General features: G+C 40.1%; 1 protein-coding gene across 1 annotated transcript; it reads left to right on the top strand.

The window, feature by feature from the left end:
* Positions 1–1,229: 1,229 nt before the first annotated feature.
* LOC144215495 (growth arrest and DNA damage-inducible protein GADD45 gamma-like) lies at positions 1,230–3,450 on the top strand. The gene is made up of 4 exons (XM_077744468.1): positions 1,230–1,525; positions 1,609–1,710; positions 1,806–2,016; positions 2,663–3,450. The coding sequence occupies exons 1-4, from the start codon at positions 1,473–1,475 to the stop codon at positions 2,774–2,776; spliced, it is 480 nt and encodes a 159-aa protein (XP_077600594.1). The 5' UTR covers positions 1,230–1,472; the 3' UTR covers positions 2,777–3,450.
* The last annotated feature ends 16,170 nt before the right edge of the window (positions 3,451–19,620 follow it).

The raw sequence follows: 19,620 nt of genomic DNA, 5'->3' as shown, positions 1-19,620 counted from the left end.
CGTGTATTGTTATCACAGAGTGCTGATTGAGAAATGCAAGATTTGGTGGCATTAGTAACTCTCGGCCATCTTCAAGCAGTGCCCTATTCTGCTGGCTTCTTTTGAATTCCATCTAATGTGAGTTATTTTCGCTACTCAAATGTTTTCAGGGAGATCTTTAAGGATTTCACAAGGACTATCGTATTAACATGGCTTTGATTGAGGCTAAGTGTTGGATAATATGTATAATTATTGCCAAGTAGTTAGTTAGTTAACTAAAGTTTGAAATCGTTGACCCTGCTGTTCAAAAATCAATGTAAAATTGACCAATTTATAGGAATTTCAAAGTACACCCCCTATCAAGTATGTTGTTGTTATCGAATGGCACCGACACAAGATGTCCGACAACTGATAACAACCATGAGGTTAACTAATTAGGCGAATTCCGCATATAGCTGTATTTTTAAGATATTCATGACGCTCAGGTATTCATAGCACAGAAGAGTGTGAAATATGCATGCACAGGAGAGTGTGAAATATGCAACAAACAGCGGGGTAGCATGCTTTTTTCCAATACACTACCATGCAAGTAAGTTTGTTTATTGGAGCCAAAGAGACGTTCGTTGGCTTCTAATAAGTTTGTTATAAAATGAGCTATTTATAGCCACTTAATTCCCCCGAGCTGGGAAAGTCCTGCACTTTAGAAAGGTTGCATGAACCCTTCTCATGCGTTCTAAATCTCTACAACAACTGTAGGGAAAAATCAACATAATCATATTCACATGCTGAAATCAGATCATTTCATAATATGTCATTGTTAAAAAAATATGAACAAAAACAGCGTTTGTTATTCAAGCACTTTAACATGGTAAACATGTGGAGGCTAAACCATTAATGGTGGGGTCATTTAAAAATATACTTTCCCTGGAATGCTGGAAAACACGATAAGAAGCAAACAAGGTGTAAACATGTTTTGCACTGCACCGATTTTGACTTTCGAATCATCCATAAAGTGACAACACGACACTCTTGATCGATCTTTACTGCGCAATCACACTGCTGGGAGTTCATATCTCACTGTCCCTTTTCAACGTGTTTTTTTTCTACTTGCGGTTATGTTGACAAAGGCAAAAAAGGAGGTGGGGGGATTTCTTGAAAGTTCGTAATCCTTCCCCGCGTGGGCTTGTCAACAAACCTTGAGCTGTAAATGCGGGTGGAGGGTGGAGGATGGAGGTTGGAGGGGGGTGCTTTCCTCTTGCCGGCTTTCATTGCACCAATCCGAGAGAAGCGTGAGCGGAAAAGCCCATCCCTTGCCGAGAAACCGAGCCTGGCTGCCTATAAAAGCTCCAACAGCTCACTCCGATCTCAGAATATCACCAGAGAAACGAAACCACTTCACTGCATTGGAATACACGAGCTCCACTCGCCTTTTTTTGTCTTCTGACTCTGATCCCGTGGCTCATCGCATCACTTATTACACGTGGATTATAACTATGACTCTTGAGGAGATCCGAGGACAGGAAAGCACGATGGAACACAACGAAAGGTGAGTTTTTGGACCCAATGTGAATCGGTGTTTGGTGTAAACGGCGCAGTCGTCTAATGAAATGATGTTTTTGTGGGGAAAAGGGTGCAAAGTGCAGGCACAGCACTGGAGGAGTTGCTGATCGCTGCTAAGAAGCAAGACTACTTGACAGTCGGTGTCTACGAGTCGGCCAAAGTTATGAATGTGTGAGTATCTTTTTTTATGCATTGGAGCGTTTTTTGTGCGGATTGCATTTGCACGATTGATGTCTTACCGTCCCGTTTTCTTGTTTCTCCAACAGCGATCCTGACAGCGTGGCTTTCTGCGTGTTGGCGACCGAGCAGGAACATGCCTGCGACATCGCCTTGCAGATTCATTTTACACTCATTCAGGCCTTTTGCTTCGATAACGACATCAACGTGGTGCGCGTCACCGATATTGAGCGCCTCGCCGGTCTGGTGGGCGCCGATGAGGGCGGCGAACCCAAGGACGCCCACTGCATCCTCGTCACGGTAAGAGACAGTCTTACAATCTCCTTCTTAGATCAGCCAGTTTGTTTTTTTTAGATACAAGCTGTTTTATTTCTTTCTGTGCCTTATATGGTCAATGACAAGGAGCTGCCGTGACTCAAAGATTACAGCTCATGACGTCACTCACTGGGCACACGTCCAATGCACATTTACTATAAATAATTAGCCTCTTTAAAAGATGTGCTCCATTTATAATAAATTGACACATGTTTCTGTCATGATATAGTGGCGACATGTGCTTTTTACTTTTATAAAATGCAGCAGGTGGTTGAATTTACAGCCTATTAACTCTTTGGCTGCCACTAGACTTGCTTTGAAAATGTAGGGTTTTTTTTTCAATGCAACAAAGTAGGACATATTAGCACTTTGATTTTTTTGCACAATGTAATCACATCATCAACCTTTTATTAGCTTGCATGGTGTTTGATGAATTCACTTATTGGCTGCCATTGACTGCAATAGACATTCAATCCAATGACCACTACTATTGCAAATGGATTGGACATCTAGCACAATCAATGGCTGTAAAACATCCGCTTTTAAATTGATTTGATGTCGAATACGGTCAATATGTTGACAAATATTGCATTTTTTAAAATGTTTTTCCTTATCTTTTTTCCCAATGCAGACCCCCAGTGCTAATCCTTGGAAGGACCCAGCTCTGGACAAACTGAGTCTATTTTGCGAGCAGAGCCGCAGCATGTGCGACTGGGTTCCCACCATCACCTTCCCTGAACGCTGAGTCGCTCATTCTTCCCCAACCACTTGAAGATGCATCGACAACGATGATGAGAAAGAAAGTCAAGGCTTCACTCGGGGGTGTCACGGGCCTTTCCGCCTTCTGTTCGCCAGGATTGAAAGGCTACGTGGTTGGAATGGAAGCTAACCATGTCATTCCCTACTCCCTGACCAATCCCGCTTCCACGTGTAGAGGGGGTAAACAGCCCACCAGCCAGTGCATTCTGGGTCTGGATGTTGCGGATGTACCCTGAGGAAGAAAAAACTCAGAAGCCAGTAAAAAGGGGAAGGGATGCCTCCGCGGTGTGGCGTGATAGCAGTCTTAGAGGCGTCGTGAGTGTGGTAACCAACCGCCCACTCAATGATTAGTGAGAAGACGTTGGAGTTGCGTGGGCAAGCCTGCATCAGACTGTGAAGAGGTGGACGTGAGAGTGCGGAGGCTGGACTGGAGCTCATCAGATGGGAATGATGCTGTTCTGTCCGGAAGGAGAATGGCTAAAAAAAAAAGACTAAAAGACTGGACTGTGCTGACATCAGTATTGAGAGACTAAATGTTGATTTTTGAGCTGCACTTAAGGCATTTTTATGAACTTTAATCTTTTGTGAACAAGCAAAGCAATGTGACATTCATTTTGGCATTTGCACACATTCTGTGAATAAATATTTGAAATCAAATGACTTATTGATTCAGAAGTGTTCTTTCGTGATTTGCAACAGCCGCTTCTTACATACAATAGACAATATGCAAAAGTGCACCACCAAACAACTTCAGTTGTTTGTTAATAACAACAGACTGATTAAGGTGTGATGTCCTTTTGTATGGTAAGACTTCAAATCACAAGTGTATTTGACCTCCCAAGACCCAGACTCTTGCAAAGCATGCATTCTTAGTTTCTCTTTGATATTTAGGCTTATTGGGACCTGATGAATGTAAAAACAAAGTGATCATTTTACATAATGTAGTAGTTTCTGAGAAAAATGATGCCCACATATGTGGAAGCCAGGCTCTTGTAGTTGAAAATTTAACATTGTAGTCTTTGACAACCAAAAATATGATAGGAGATTAAATGGATAAAAGGAGAATGAGCTGTGTCGAAACACCTATTTAATTATTCTCATGCTAAAGGGTAAAGAAAGGTGGAACTGTTAATTTCTTTACATGCTAAACATGCTTTTCACATTCAGGTATGATCAAGGGTATTTTAAAATGACAAACCGAAATTAAGTGTGGCATTCATTATGGTGGAGGCAACCCATTGGGAGACTGCACTTCAAAATATCAAAGTGTATTCCAGAGAGATTCATTCAGACGGTATGCAAAACTCTGCAGGGAATGACACCAGGTTGGCCATCACTTGTCACATGAAAGGAATAATTGAGGTTAGGTGTCTTAGGGTAAAGGAGGTGTAATATACACCAAAGTGTATTCTAGGAGAGTAATACAGACAATATGCAGAATCTTACAGGGAGCAAAACCATCATGCGGGAAATAAGATTAGTATTTGTCATTTGAAATGACAAATTGTAGCAAAGTATTTATGGAAGGTTGTATTATTTGAAGAAGCAGAAGTTATGGAAAGTTTACAAGAAATCAATGCCATGAATGGTCGTTTTGCAAAATTACTTTGGGGTCAAAGGTGGTACAATGTTTTCACAATAGGAAATAGCATCACAGTATTTGTGTATTTCAGAAATACTACTTGAAGCATTATGGGAGAGACCAAAAACGGAGGAAATGCAAGACATTGTTGGGAATTGTTCTTCTAAATATTGCATAGAAAGGTTTGTGCTACTTTGTTTTCTACTTTACTCGTTAGATGCCTTCAGAACCACCAGTCGAAATGTTTCTTGAAGTAGCATTCAGGCAATATGAACAAAATGTATATGGTTAAAACGTACAATCGGAATGGTGCTCATGGTGAAATATGTTTGTTGGTGATGTTGCCACATTGTTTGTCAAATGCGTTGTTAATTATGTAATATGAACTGCTGCAAGGGTTCAGACAGCTACTTAATTTACTTTCTGGCTCTCACTTTTGAATATGATTGATTTCATTTTCACTTGTCAGGGAACAGTTGTAGAAGTGAAGTTGATTGAGGTTAAAAACAAATCAGGAAGTTAGCATCATGTCCTTATTTCTCTGTTTCCCCTCTAAGAAAAAAGATTAAAATGGCACTATATCAACGTGATGAATCATGAGAGTTCCAACAAGTTCTGTTTTTGTGACATGTGCTTTTCAACCAGCGAACCTATTATGCTGAATTGACATTTTTCAGGGTTCAGAGTTGCAAGTCATTCCAAATCAGCTTTTTCCCCCCTCGAATGTTCTGCATAACTGGAGTTGTTGACTGCAAAATCAGAAAAAGACATTTTGCCCTTTTTTGTTTGTCAAAATGTCAACACTATTGCTTTCATACAACGTTTTGCCGTTCTATTATCTCATCCCTATCTGTGGTGACTCAACTTGCTGTTATTTTTCTCCACCTGACCTCCATTCCTCTACTCTGCCTCTCCATCTCATAGCAATTGACAAAGGAAGACGGTCCCTATCAGAGCGTAGGTTATGTTCTGTTCTGTGGTTTTGCTTCCCTGATATTATAAGTAACAAAAATGGGTCATGAGCAAAGTGATGCCTTGAGATGGCCGGTTTTCAAAAAAAATCTTGTCACTCCCTTCAAACTTTTGTCATCAATATCTGCTTTATTTTTGTTTAATGTGGCCAAGTTGTGGAAATTATTCTACATATTATTTTTGTATATAAATATATATATATATATACTTTTTTCTATTAAATCACGATATAGGTGTTTGAGTTACAAGAGTGCACATGTAGCCATTTCAAATAGTTTTTTTCCCCCACACGTGCTCGTACAAGCTTGTGCAATCACTCACAAGCAAATAAATAAGTGAGGCGTGATTACTCGTGGAATATGGGTCATATGATACAGTTAGGTGAGGGGTGCATGTGTGGAGTTGTGTGTGTTGCGGTTGAAGCTGACAGTAAAAAATCAACCCTCATCAAAGAGAAAAAAACACTTCACAGGAATAAAGCACTCTTCTGAGCAACCCTTCACTCTTGGCCATGTGCTGCATTGCGTGTGTGAAACTATAATAGCACACACACACACCTGAACGTGCGAGCTGCAACTAACAGACTAAGCACTTTCTCCTGACTAAGACTGAGGTCACATTCTAAGAAACTTTACTCAGAGAGAGGTTAGAAGAAAAACTACAGCCACTCAGAAAGGGACTTTCCGTGGATCTTAGTGTAAGTTTTTAGCAGGTTTTTTGGAAATTCCTGTAAATGCTGATAAAAGTGGCGATTTAATGTAATGCAAAAATTCTCAACTGAGGGCATATAAACTTAAGTTTTCAGTTTATTAGAAATACAAATGACGAGGAAGCTATTGTACCCAACATAATATAACAGGGCTTATCATACATTTATTAGATTAGATTAGATTAGATTTAGATTTTATATTGCCTAGTAGCATAGACAACATGTTTTTTCCCCTTGAATTCAAACATTATGCTTTACAGTATTGACTTCACAAGAGAAAATGATATTTCATTGGTCATTCATACTTTTTAAGTATAGTTGTCAGGCCTCTCTGACCAGACTGGTGTCTGGGTGTGCCTGTCACCCAATCACAGGCCTAGCCCCTATTGAGCAGAGTAACACCAGGTGGAAGCCATCAGCCATTAAGCAGTATACAATGCCACCAGGAACGGAATCGTGTTGTTTGACAGTCTTATCAGTTTACCGTAAAGTACCCTCTTGCATTTCCTATTGCTAATGTGTAGACCAACGTCCTCTGTTTGTACTCAGGAATTCGACCAGGTACTTTATTTCATTTCATTCCTACCAATGCATTTTGAGTAGTAGTAGAGCACATGGTTCCTATTGCAGAAACTGCTGCACACTGTACATACCCAATACTATTTTTTTAATTAACTCTTCGACATAGTCTCATTCTCGCTTCAACTTGTGGAGGAAAAACCCAAACATGACGCAAGGCATGCTTATTTTTCTCCTTGTTCTTTTGGCCAGACAAATGGAGAACAAAAACAGAGGTTCCTATTGGTATAAATCTAACTTATTTTCTTTGATGGATCGCGTCCAAAAGCCTGCAACGAGACGAACCCAGACGTCTGGGTGAGCGAGACAGCAGACACGCGTGTCCTCTGCCTCCTCCTTTTCTCTCAAGTGGGACCAAAAAGATGGTAAACATGAGGCGGCACTTAGCTCCCTCTCTTTTTTTTCCACTGTGTTGGAGTCAACAAAATGAAATGAATTAATAAACTGATGAAATGAATACATCAATTTAAAAAAATATCTCGCTCTGAAGCTGAATAAGCAGATAAATGCTCAAGCACATAAAAAATGGAACCCACTACTTGCCAATTGAATGTTTGTTGATTACTTAAACTCAGAGCTAAAAATAGAAAATGGCAATCAGATGATTTATTCTTAGACTCTGAGTCATCTGGTAACTAAGTGAAGCCACATGGTTGATGATTGGGGCTTCTAGAAAGAAATATAGACTGCTGGATATGGTGTACATTTATAATTTATTTTTCATTTTGTCAGCTTTGCTGCCTCCATACGTTTCAATCATAATTGCTTTTCAATCAACTGGACCAGCGTCAATAGAAGCCATATATAATGGTGTTTTTTAGTTGGTTAGTTCACTTCAGTGTGATACTTCCAACTAATATGTGTTATTTTTATCTTCTTTTGCATTAGAAAACACTCGTATTCCCAGACGTCCGTGTGGAGTGTAAATGTAGCATACTTATGTGGCAAAGCATGGCCCTTCCCAGAGTTTTTCACTTTCCTGTGGTGCCTGTGACCCATTCCCACTTCTGCAGATCACTTACAGTAACCACAGGGAGATGAGATTACAGGACAGGCAGAAACGCCACACAGACCCACGCCCCTCAACCCAAATCATCTGACCCCACTCTACCCTGGCTTCGATGGTACCATGAGCTCAGATGGCAGTCCCGCGGAGGGGAGTAGAAAGTTAGAGAGTAGGAGGGTGTTGGGTATTTGGCTTTAAACATGTCAGTCACTGGAGAATTACTCTTTGGCGTGGGCTCACCCCTCAGGGGAAACTTAATGTGTGCATCTTTAAAAAGAAGTACTATTTTTCATTTTGCTTCATCTCCATAAATATCCATCCAATCATTTTGCAGTCTATCCTCATCAGGATCACGTTTAAGTACACACTGGGTTGGTTGGCAGCCAAACGCATGAAACACAAAGACAAACAACCAGCATGCTCACATTCACACTTGTAGGAACATCCTCCTTGAATCACATTATAGGGCCTCTATAATACAACAAAAAAAACATGTTTGCAGAAAAAAATGCCACCCTGATCTCCATTGAAAGTGTCAATATTTTAAGACAATATGCTGGTCTAAAAACAAATGTCTATAGGGATAACGTTAATTATGAGGGAGAAAACTAATTTAATCATTCATGAATAGAATCTTTTTCCAACCGGAAACTCTTGTACTGGTTTAACATATTATTCAATATAAGTTCGTGTGACTGCTGTCATTATGTTCACTTTATATGAGCTGAAAATCTGCAAAGATGTGCCTTTTGGTTGCCATTACTTCACTCAATTCACGTTTTTTTAATACCATGCCGTCATCCACAGTGATCAAGTAAACTGTCAAACCTTAAACTACTGCTGACCGACACACATTTTTCATTATGACATATTATCCAATAAAGTTTATTTAATTGTTATTGTAGTTATAGTAGGGGGAATATTGGTTAGCCTGTACATGCACACATGTATAAACACATACACTTGGTATGACCACAGCACACTGTGTGGGGTGAGGTCACATGACGTTCACCTTAATTCAAAGGCAATGATCGTGCTTGTGTTTTTGCACAACCTACAATCACAGCAAAACAGCTGCAAGGGGAGGATGACCTGGTTAAACACACACACACGAACTAACACCTGACCTACACTCTGTGATCCACTGTGTACACCTGAGGGGTATAATGTGACATACTCACAGCAGGTCAGCACAGATGAGGGCATGATACACAGTTGATCTAAAATTGAAAGTGAGATAAAGTACCTGTTGAATGAATTAAGTCAAGTGCAACTTCCTTGTTATTCTATCAAATGGCTGGAAACTAAGTTGGCTAGAACTGACAAGCAGAAATGTCTCTATCATTCAATGGAATTCACCAAAATCACACTCAGTGCACTTTGAGTGAGCAGGTTAAATCCTGAACTGGTCGGCAGCAAATTCTAATTAACTATTCCAGACAAGTCTCTAAGAATATTGCATATTATCATACTGTATCACAAAGTATTTCATGGTATGTTTTTCATTCATCAACCATTTCTTGACTGCGAGAGTAAGAACAGGCAGTGGTGAATCCTCTTAATGCTTTGATATTCTTTTAATATGTTCAAGTGGGATTTAATGAGATAACATGTTTTTATATGGTCTCTAAGGGCTTGATTTAAAAAAATAATGATATAGTGCCTTGTTGTTGTTTTTTTTTACTAGTACTTTTTAATGAACATGTGGAAGGTGTATTTTTTTTGTCTTTGCAAAGGCTACAGTATGTCCTGGGATTGCATCAGGCTTGTTTGTTCAATGGCATCTGGAAGGATTCAATGGCTGCAATATGTGAAGGCTCAGTGCAATAGCTCTTCTTTGGAAATGGAAACTGTTTGTGCATATGCGTGGTGCATGTGAGTGAGTGTGTGTATGTGTGTAGGTGGGTGTTTTCCCCTCATTGCATATATTCAAAATATCACGAGTTTGAAGCTGGCAACAGATCACGTGTCCGGGTAATATTATAATTTTCTTTCCCCTCCTCTCTCGGTACCTAGAGTGAAACCGAGGAACATTTACAGGAAATGAGTTACAAATCCCTCAGAAGTGTGTAAACAGGTCGCAGTCGTGAGCAAATCAAATTGTGCGCTACATGAGGAGATGAGAGCAGTAGAAAGCGGTTTCCCGGTCATTAATCACCAACTATTTGATGAATGCATGTTGTTTCCCATGCATGCATTCCAGCCTCAGACATTCTTTTCATATTTTTCTATTTAGTGTGCAGAAAGCAGACTGGTCGAGGAGGAGCGACGCTAAGTGATTTGCCAAATATGGGGAGTAGCCAGCAACCTCGGCGGGGCTGACACATTACTGGCATAGCTGAGCTTATCCTTCCACAGGCACATGGACTCTGAGCCATGTTAGGAATCCCCGGCCGGCCGGCCGGGGCACGAGGTAGGAGGAGTGGAAAGTGGACCAACCCCAGATCTGCTGGGTCCATATATACACATAAAAAAGCTCTTTCCTGGCATGGCATGCAGACACTTAATGTGACATGGTTCAATTCAAGGATACACAGAAAGTGTTTCTAATAAATGCTAGGACACTCTGCATTGTTGCAATAAATTCCAAATGTAATTATGCCAGTTATTTGCTGCCTTGCAGAATACAAATTGAAATAGAAGCAGGAATTTTGGTATTGGAGTCAACTTTGTGAAGAAATTCCTTCTTAAGAAAAGATCAAGGCTCACTTATGTTTATTTACCTTCATTTAACAGGCAATGGTGTTTGTTTGCAGGGTGTATAACATTTGTAATGCTGCCACCACTGAGCAATAAATATGACATGACATTTAGGGTTACACTACCCAATAAACCCCAGATAGTTCTGTGGATTTCCAAAACCCTTAGTAAGACAATTGAATCTGTCAGAATTTGTGGACGTGGGCAATAAGATACCCATTGTATACATTGTCATTGAATCTACATCTAAAAAGACTAACTAGAATACAATATCCATCATCATGTTTCCCAGAAATATGTTTGAAATGTTTGGTTAGTTTCTCAGAGTCACTCAAAACAAGATGTGCCCAAAAAGCTCAACAACTACCGCATGAAAAAATATGCAGGATTTTTTCTGTTAGGTATGTGTAGGTGTGTTGTGTAAATATCACGTATGAGTTACTTTAAATGGAAACTGACAGTCAGGCATGAAACCAAGACATTAGAATGCGAAATGAATAATCGGATGTCTAGTGGATTTCTAGCACTATCTAAGATTGTAACGGGTTTACAAGTCAATCAAAATTGATCAAGTTAGACGATCTCGCTTTCTTCGAAAGTCCAGGGAGGAGGAGGAGGAGGAGGGGGAACTGTTGGGAAAACATGTGACTTCCACGTTGCAGTTTACTGCTTACAGTGCTCTCACAGCTGAAACTCCACAGAGGACAAGCAACCCGAGACAGAGAGCAGAAAGGGGACTGATAGCAACAGGGAGCAAGACGATCGAAGGCACAGAAAAAGTGAAGGGAATGGTAAAAAGGAGGCCGTGTGAAGGCCATGTTTGCACATCGCTTGGCGTCACTTGTGCACAGGTCAGGGTTACAAGGGCAACCCCTCATGTAGCAGTTACTTGAACACAGACAAGCAAAAACGTCTTTTGCACAGACATCATGCATTGAGTGTTTTTACAATTTTAAAGTTGTATTTATTTCAATATATAGCCCCTTTTCTCATATTTGGACGCTAATATATTGCAGATTCATGCAGCTACTTATTATTTTTACTCAAAATTTTAAGATGCTATTGTAATAACATTCGGACTCTGGTTTTACTGTGCAAGTTAGATAATTATTTTTTTGGGAGGGGGGGGGGGGTTTGAAGAGTGGTTAGCGTGTCAGTCTCACAGTTCTGGGGTTAAGGGTTCAATTCTACATGTTGTCCTACTGAATCCAAGAACACTTCCCTTTTACCACAAATGCATAGCGATGACCTCGGTGAAAGGAGTTAAAGATTACCTTGAACACACAAAGCTTGTTTTCAGGTGTCTTTTCAAAACACCCTACTTAAATCAGCTCAGGTGTTGCGTAACAGAAACTCGATCTGGACTCACTGTCCACCCTTTCAGCAATGTAGTATCTTATCTCAGTGTGCCGACACTCTTAACGACAGACTCAAATTCAACCAAACAGATCTCAATAAAGGGGATCTTCATCTTACAAAAAAGATACAGTAACACCTCTACTTACAAATGCTTCTGCATTCAGAATTTTCAGGTTGCAACCCCTTTTGGTGGTCCCGGTGATGTAGTGGTTATTATGTCGGCCTCACAGTCCTGGGGTGGGAGGTTTGATCCCAGGTTGGTCCATGTTCTCTTTGGGCTTGTGTAGGTTTTTTTAAGGTACTCCAGTTTCCTCCCACATCCTAAAAACAACATAAATATACTTGAAAAAACAACCCTTGTCAAGCTAAAATACTGCAAAATCATATACATATATATAAATATGGTTTAATTGTGACTTTAGTTAATGAGGTTGAGGAAAGGAGAAATAAATTGAAGACTATTGAGTAATCTAGAGGTTAACCTCATTTAAATTAAAGTGGAAAAGTGTCACACCAGGTCAAATACACAGTATTTAACATTTTAATGTTTTTTTTTAAAATAATTATTTATGTATTATTAACCCCTTGACTTGTGTTTTCTAACTACTAGTTTGTTGATACATAAGGGGTTATTTGTGTCCATTATATGTATTATAACTCAACACTGAAACCAAAGAAACAGTAAATAAAAACGTAAAGAAATGTAAGTAATTATTGACAGGGTAACAATTTTTTTTTACAAAACTATACAGTACTCTTATACACACAAGACTTGACCTGAAACACCCTGCTAAAAGCATGCTCCGGGCCTTGAACGTAAACTGTGCACTTTGATGTGGTGTGGTAATTCATTTGAAGATTATCTATCTTCTTTGCCTTTCACAAACAAACAAGGAGATTTTGTTACAAAGTGTGTGTGACATGCCATTCCGTAAATGCCATATATAATTAATTTTGGTGGTGATGGATAAAATACTGTCTAAATTGTAACAATTGCTCTCAACACCAGTCCATGTTGGGTGTTAGAAGTCACACCCGTGTGTGTACTTGCCCGATTCCTTTATACACCCAGTGCCATCCAAACCCTGTTGCGTCTGAATGCATAAAATTTTCCAGTCTACTTCGTCTCGCCCATCCGTTGTCTGTTTAATAATGAAGTTATAATTGCAGTAAATAAGAATACGTCTATTCTATGACTTTAAAACAATTGATCAGTGGAAAAAAACACAAAGCACAGCAGCACTTCAATGTGGCTTGCCATGCCTCGTGATGTTTTCTTAACTCTGTTATGCCATCAAGTTTATTTGTCATTTTATGCTACTGGAAACCTTAGATGTGAGGACCACCGTAAAGTGAGACCTCTCGTGCCCGTCTTTCGAGGAAAAACTTGTTGACATACTCGAGAACATTTATTTTTCATGCTATTGCCTTTGGTGTCTGAAGTGCAAGTCCCCGTAGCGGGCGATTTGAATAAAGACATTTGCATAGAGCAAGTTGTGTTTTTCAAGGGCTTTGCAAGGAGGGGCTGACGCAATTGCCCCTCTTTCTTGCACTTACTTTTTTTCTTAGCAACACACCATGCTTAACCTAGTAACACACTGAGGGTGCATGGCAACAGGGAGCAGGTTTACCCCCTCCCTTCCTCCTCTTCTACTCATCCTTTTTCACTTTGTGTTTGCATCTACATTTCTTAACTTTATGGCAAATGCGCCTAAATCTGAATAAACCTACATATTTGCACCGTATGGGAAAAACAAAAATAAGCCCTTTTTGTTTTGGCCAATGTTATTTAATCTGTAGCTAAGGAAAAGCAGGCAAAGTGGGGAAGGGGGAGCAGTACACCCAAGCCCCTGCCAACAGCCAACCAGAGAGCGGGATTAGGCCGGAACAGGGATAAACAGGAGCTGTTGCTGCTGCCAACAGAATTGTGATTGGCTCGCTGGGGTACATGCTCAATGGGATAGGTGTCTCAACGCAGGGTTACTCTGATGATGTGTTTATGTGAAATTATGATCTTTAATAACCTTGTTACACCCCATTGGAGCCACCTCCCCTTCTTTTGTTGTTTTCAAATGAAGAGGATTTTTTTTCTTCCAGTAACTATGCACAATACAAAGGTAAAGCTACATAGTGTGTGCAATTGAAATGTTGTGTTGCTAAAACAAACACACACAAACGCATGCGCGTGGATACATGGGAACAAACATACAAGAGTAATGATGTGACGCCGGTTCAAAGGTCACTGTCACTACTGCACAATCCATGACGCACCTGCACAGTTTTCTTAATGTAACACAAGATAAAAGCCTGATAAGAATAAATAGAGTTGAAAATGAATGCAGGGGTAATTTCTCCCCTCTTAAGTTTGCAAAATTATACCAATGTTCTTGCAATATCACAGTTTAATGGGTAATATGGTGACTTTTACTTGCATCTAAATAGGTTTCACATTGTTTTCTGAATACTTTTATAATCATTCAATTTTTATTATATCATTATTATTCTTCACTAATCTGCAATTTCTCAACTGTAAGTATAATGAGGTTTTTGAAAAAAATACATCCATATATACTACAAAAGTACATACATAGTCACAACTACACCCTAAATTATGTTTTACTAGGTCATATTGGGTTAGGACTATCCACAAGAGCATTTTGTTTGATAACCTACCATGCGTCTATATAATTTACTTTCCTAATTTTTTTACTTTTTCTCTTAATATTGCAATGGAATTCTAGTAAGGTTCATAATAATCAAATTTCTGACAATAATTCTTCTAATAACTTTGAAAATGATGTTAGATGATTATTATAATAATTGAATCATCCCTTTATCCGCCCAAGTTTTAAGTAACAGCATGATGTTAATTTCATATTTCCATAGACCAAAATTGATTTGATCTGCCCTGTCAACCTCCTCCACTTCCTCATGTTCCACTAGTGTGTGTCAATATACTGAAACAACAAGTTTCTCACATGACCAGGCAGAGAGTGAGTGGCAAGGATATATATGATTAAAAAGCCATTGTGGAAGCCTGCTAATTGCGAAGGAGATAAAGGTGCTTACGTCAATTACTAGCACACTCTTCCGAAAGTATGTCTTTCCACAAAATGCCGAAACCTAAAAAATTCTAAAACTCCCCTTTGCCCTGCATAGACTTGTGTGTCTAGATTTAGAGGGCCCACACAATGGAAACATATGACGTAATGATGTTATTCTTGGAAAATTAAGACTTACCTTATGCCAACATCTCCTCATGTGACATTAAAATGAATCCTCACAAAACTGCAATTTATTATTATTTGAATTCCCTTTAAGATAATGTTTTCATCCTCATAATTGCATTGCTTTAACCCTCAAACTAAATGCTTGAAACAATTTTAACTCATTATATTGATTTTCCACATTTTTTGTTCTTTATTGTGGCATAATTAACAGATATGTCCATTTCCTTTTTCTAATCATCTTTAAAATGCTTAGCAAATGGTATTTTTTTTAATCAGGTTGTGCAGATGTCTCTAACAAGATATGCAGTAAATGTGCATAACATTTGCTCTTCTTGTTGTGGTCAGTCAAGATGAGATCAACAATGTGATGTCCCTTAAAGGCACCACAACAACATGTTGCATAGTAGCGGCTGGAGTCTTTGTTTACCGTGGTATCGAATGGAGCACACACCATGCTGCACATGCTGTTTTTGTTGGCACTCGGTTCTTTCCTGAGAGGGGCGGTGCTACACACGTCAGGCATTCCACTCTTGCTTTGGAAACAGTGCCAAGGCATTGCCCAATGAGCGAGCAGGGATTATGACATGTGTGTTTGTGAATTAATCAAACAGTGTTATCTATCTGTCCGCGTGTTGAGCGGTGGAGATTTTTAATCAGCTCTCTCAGGGAAAAAAAACACATTGTTCTATAATACCAGGATCAAACAGGCACACGCTGCTAAACCAATTAAAAAACAACAGTGTAATCCTTTCAATAAAAAGTATGTATGAAGGCATAAATGGCACAACTTACCTCAAGAATTATTGTCTAGAATTTGAGGCCAGTTAGAGTCTTGATTTTTCACTTTGTGGTGATTGCAGCACGTGTTCTTGTGTTGTCCTCATGCAGATGTTTTTGTTATCGTGGTCGGCTGGTGGGTGCCTGTGACACCTGCCAGTGGATGTTGTTGTTATACTATGACCCCATTGTAAAATCTTTCATAAGAACACAATTGCTGTGGTGGTTTCTCCTAAGCTGTTTTCACTGGAGATGAACATTTTGCATACATATTTTGTCCAATAACCCACACATTATCAACAGGGTGTTGCAAAATTCTGGGAAGGTTCACAGAAACTTTCTTAGGAAAGCTTATACACAGGAATAATGTGTTAGCATATCCAATAATTGCAAGGAACTTAAATTGAAGAAAAACTATGGAAAACCAGAAACTTGTTTTAGCATGTTGTTCAATGAAATACATAAGAAAGCATGGGTGAATCAAAGTTTAAAGCTAATGGGTACAAATTCAAACTACAGCCTTACTATAGTGTTCTGCTTATTCATTTCTCTGACTTTTAATCATATTAAAAATCTAGTAGTTTGTCAGGTTATTTAAGACTTAAAAACATGTTCTACTAGGTGGGACTATGAGTTTCAAATGGTTAAAACAGGATACACTCCAGCTCAACTGTGACCCCTCTATAGAAAAATGGCATACATTATAGATTAATGCACAATATTCATTATGTAGATATGTATGCTATATCTACTTATCTAGGGGTCTTGTTGACAAACGGATTGGTGCATCTGCATGCAGACTTTGTATCGGTCCATCCTCGTAAAGGAGCTTAGCTGACAGGCAGAACTCTTCATAGACCACTTGATCCACATTCCTATCTTCACCTGTGGGCACGAGCTGTGGATCGTCACCGAAACAACAAGATCTCATGCTGTGCTCTTGTATGAGGTGAACCAAAATCAGTTTTCTACCACAGGGTGTCTGGGCTATACTTTAGAGACAGAATGAAAAGGTCAGTCATCCGTGAGGAACTCAGAGTAGAGCTGCTGCTCTTCTCCCTTGAGAGGAGTCCGATGAGGTGGCTCGGTATGGTATTGACCAGTGAGGACTGAAAATAAAGGGCAGTTTAAAACTGGCACGGTTGCTTTGGGTGCGGAGGGCGTCCTTTCCCTTAGATGTGATGAAATATAGTGACTGGAGGATTTTACCGGGTACACTTTTGCAGCTCTAACATGTACTGCTAACAGTATATGCATAATGTATATTTGTATAAAATCAGTGCGCTATGAGGATTGTCTTCCATCAAAAATGTTTGACTTTATTCAAACATTACCGATTAGATCTAATATTGAATAAGTATGAAACAAAGAGAGGGGCGACCCATCCATGTCCCCTGGAGATTCAACTCTAACGAGCCTGTGTACATGCAGAAATAAAAACATTAGGATCATTGTCAGTGTGCATGAATGAGCGACTGGCCTTTGTTTAAACGGGTATTAAATAATCCTTCCAAGTACAGTATCTTACACTGTGCACACAGCCTTGTGTGGGAGGTCACTTGAATACCCACGGCCTCACAGTGGATGACTTTTGTATGCCTAACCTCGCGGCAACATTCATTGACGTCTGACTCTGAACAAGAAAGAACGACAAAGACGCACTTTATTGCCTTTGTAGGCGTTGGAGTGTGGCTGTTTCTGCGCTCATGTGCGTGTGTGCGTTGGTTGGGTGTTTGCTTGCCGTGACGACAGCTTGCTTATTTTCATGCTTTCTTACACTACCTCCCGCTTGCCTCCTCTGCACCTCCTCCCTGTTAGGGTAGGTGTAGTGTACACGAGTCTATTCGAGGGTTGTTTTTGTGCGTAGTGTGTGTGCAACAACCACGCAAACTCTTACTACTACGTCCTTACAACACCCTCTATCTTTCTATCTTTGCTAAGCCAGACATGAGTCGTCTCTCATTCAAATGCAATCCTCTTTGTTGGCAAAGAGTCAGTGGATGCCTCTTCAAATGCACACATAAACACACACACACATACACACACACATCCCTGAGGGTTTTTTTTCTTCTTTTGATGTGGGTCTTACTCAGCCATACACGAGCACAGCAGGTGTGTGGTGACCATCAGGTGTGTGTGTGAATGTGTCATCAACCATATGGTCCCTTTAGTTGTTAACTACACACCTAGCCCACCTCACACACGCCCACTTTAATCAGGCTTCGCAAATGCATACACATACAATCAAGCAGCTGCAGTTTTTGGAAAACACACTGTTCGGCGAATGGTAGAGTTTGTCTTGACACCACACCAATCAGGCAGCTCAGCCAGTCAGGCACGACACTGGATTTTGAGCCAGTAGCAGCATGAGCTGGGAAGAGAAGTGGTCGGAGATAAGAGATAAACCAATCAAAACATGGTGATAGGAGGAATTGTTGTTTCTCTGCAATTTGATAACATGGCATGTAGTAGTTTGATGACTTTGGTATTCTTACTGGAGCAGCTGTGCTATAGTGGTTAATACTGAGGCTTGAGACTAAATGTTCCTCTAGTCCAATCTCCAACCTCATGGGATCAGCAAGGGAATTAAATCAGCAGATGCACACTTGTGTACCTCACATATTCTTTTGGCAGACCATTTCAAGTCATTGCACCCAGATTACCCAGACACGTACCACAGGGCTGGACAGTCCTTATACTGACAATGTAGCTCTCTCTCTCACTCTCAGAATGTACATTGAACTGAAGTGACAACATCCTCACAGTACTTACTCTATTATGGATAGAGGCCCAATGGCAGCCACGTTAGTCTCAATGCAAACTCCCTAAAGCCCAACTACCTTTAAGGTCAGTCACATTGGAAGTTGGTTCATAGCTAATGTCCCACCACGGACAACAGATTTCCATTATATACAAGAATCTCTAACGGAGCCCTTAATTGAGATCCAGGGGGAAAAGCCGTACACAACCTTTGATAAAAAAATACTCTCTTTTGGTTTCCCCACAAAAACATCATCACAACTGAGTTCTGCATTGTTATATATTCTGTAATTTTCTTTTATTATTTGGCTTCATGAGTTATATCTAGAATTACGGATAATTAATTGTTCCATGGAGATTACTCCATACCAAATTGCATTGGATTCTTCTGACCCTCTTTCTTGTTATCCGTTCTATATGGCAAATTGGTCAGTAAACCACAAAAATTGGCAAAAATAAATTAGTCCTTAGGTGTATATCAGTTGAAAACTGAATTTCACAATATTTAAATCAAAAATCCTCATCCATCATGTATCTTCTTGTTAGCTTCTGCAAGACTCTTTATGTCCTGTAAACCTGTCAGCGTATTACTCGCCAGGTCAACCGGGTGAACACTCGGCCTGCACGGACAATAAAGAAAAGAGGCGTGTCATCGGCACACGTGCTGCCAACTGTTGCCTCGACACAAAGCGTGTCGAATATAAAAACCACTTTAATGACTGTGAAGTCCTGCCAAACCACAGGCCACCACTGCCAACCCCCATACACTACCGCCCTCCGTTGCCTCCCTTTGACTGCGGCACACTCCAAAATCATGAGCCTGATGCACGCCCAAAACCCGAACTCCATTGTCCCAAATGAATGAGTAGAGGGGTTGGAGTGTATGCGTGAGTTTGGCTCAAGTGTGCGAGGACAGCTGGCTCTGTGGCTCCATCAGTAGCAGCTGCCCCAGCCTCAAGCCCTTGGGGTGGAACCGTGCAGATTAGAGGGTGGCAGGGGTGGGGCCCAATGTGCGTGTGTACTTTTCATGCGTGTTTGACTATGCACTTAATGCACGATAAAAGGCTAAAGGATACTTCTTTGTCCTCAACTCTTGGGTTTCTTGTTTAAAAAACATTGTGTGCACCCACAACTTGATGAAGACAACTTTGCACGT

This window comes from Stigmatopora nigra, chromosome 22 (assembly GCF_051989575.1).
Source record: "Stigmatopora nigra isolate UIUO_SnigA chromosome 22, RoL_Snig_1.1, whole genome shotgun sequence".
Classification (NCBI taxonomy): Eukaryota; Metazoa; Chordata; class Actinopteri; order Syngnathiformes; family Syngnathidae; genus Stigmatopora; species Stigmatopora nigra.
This window is presented reverse-complemented; position numbering and strand designations above follow the sequence as displayed.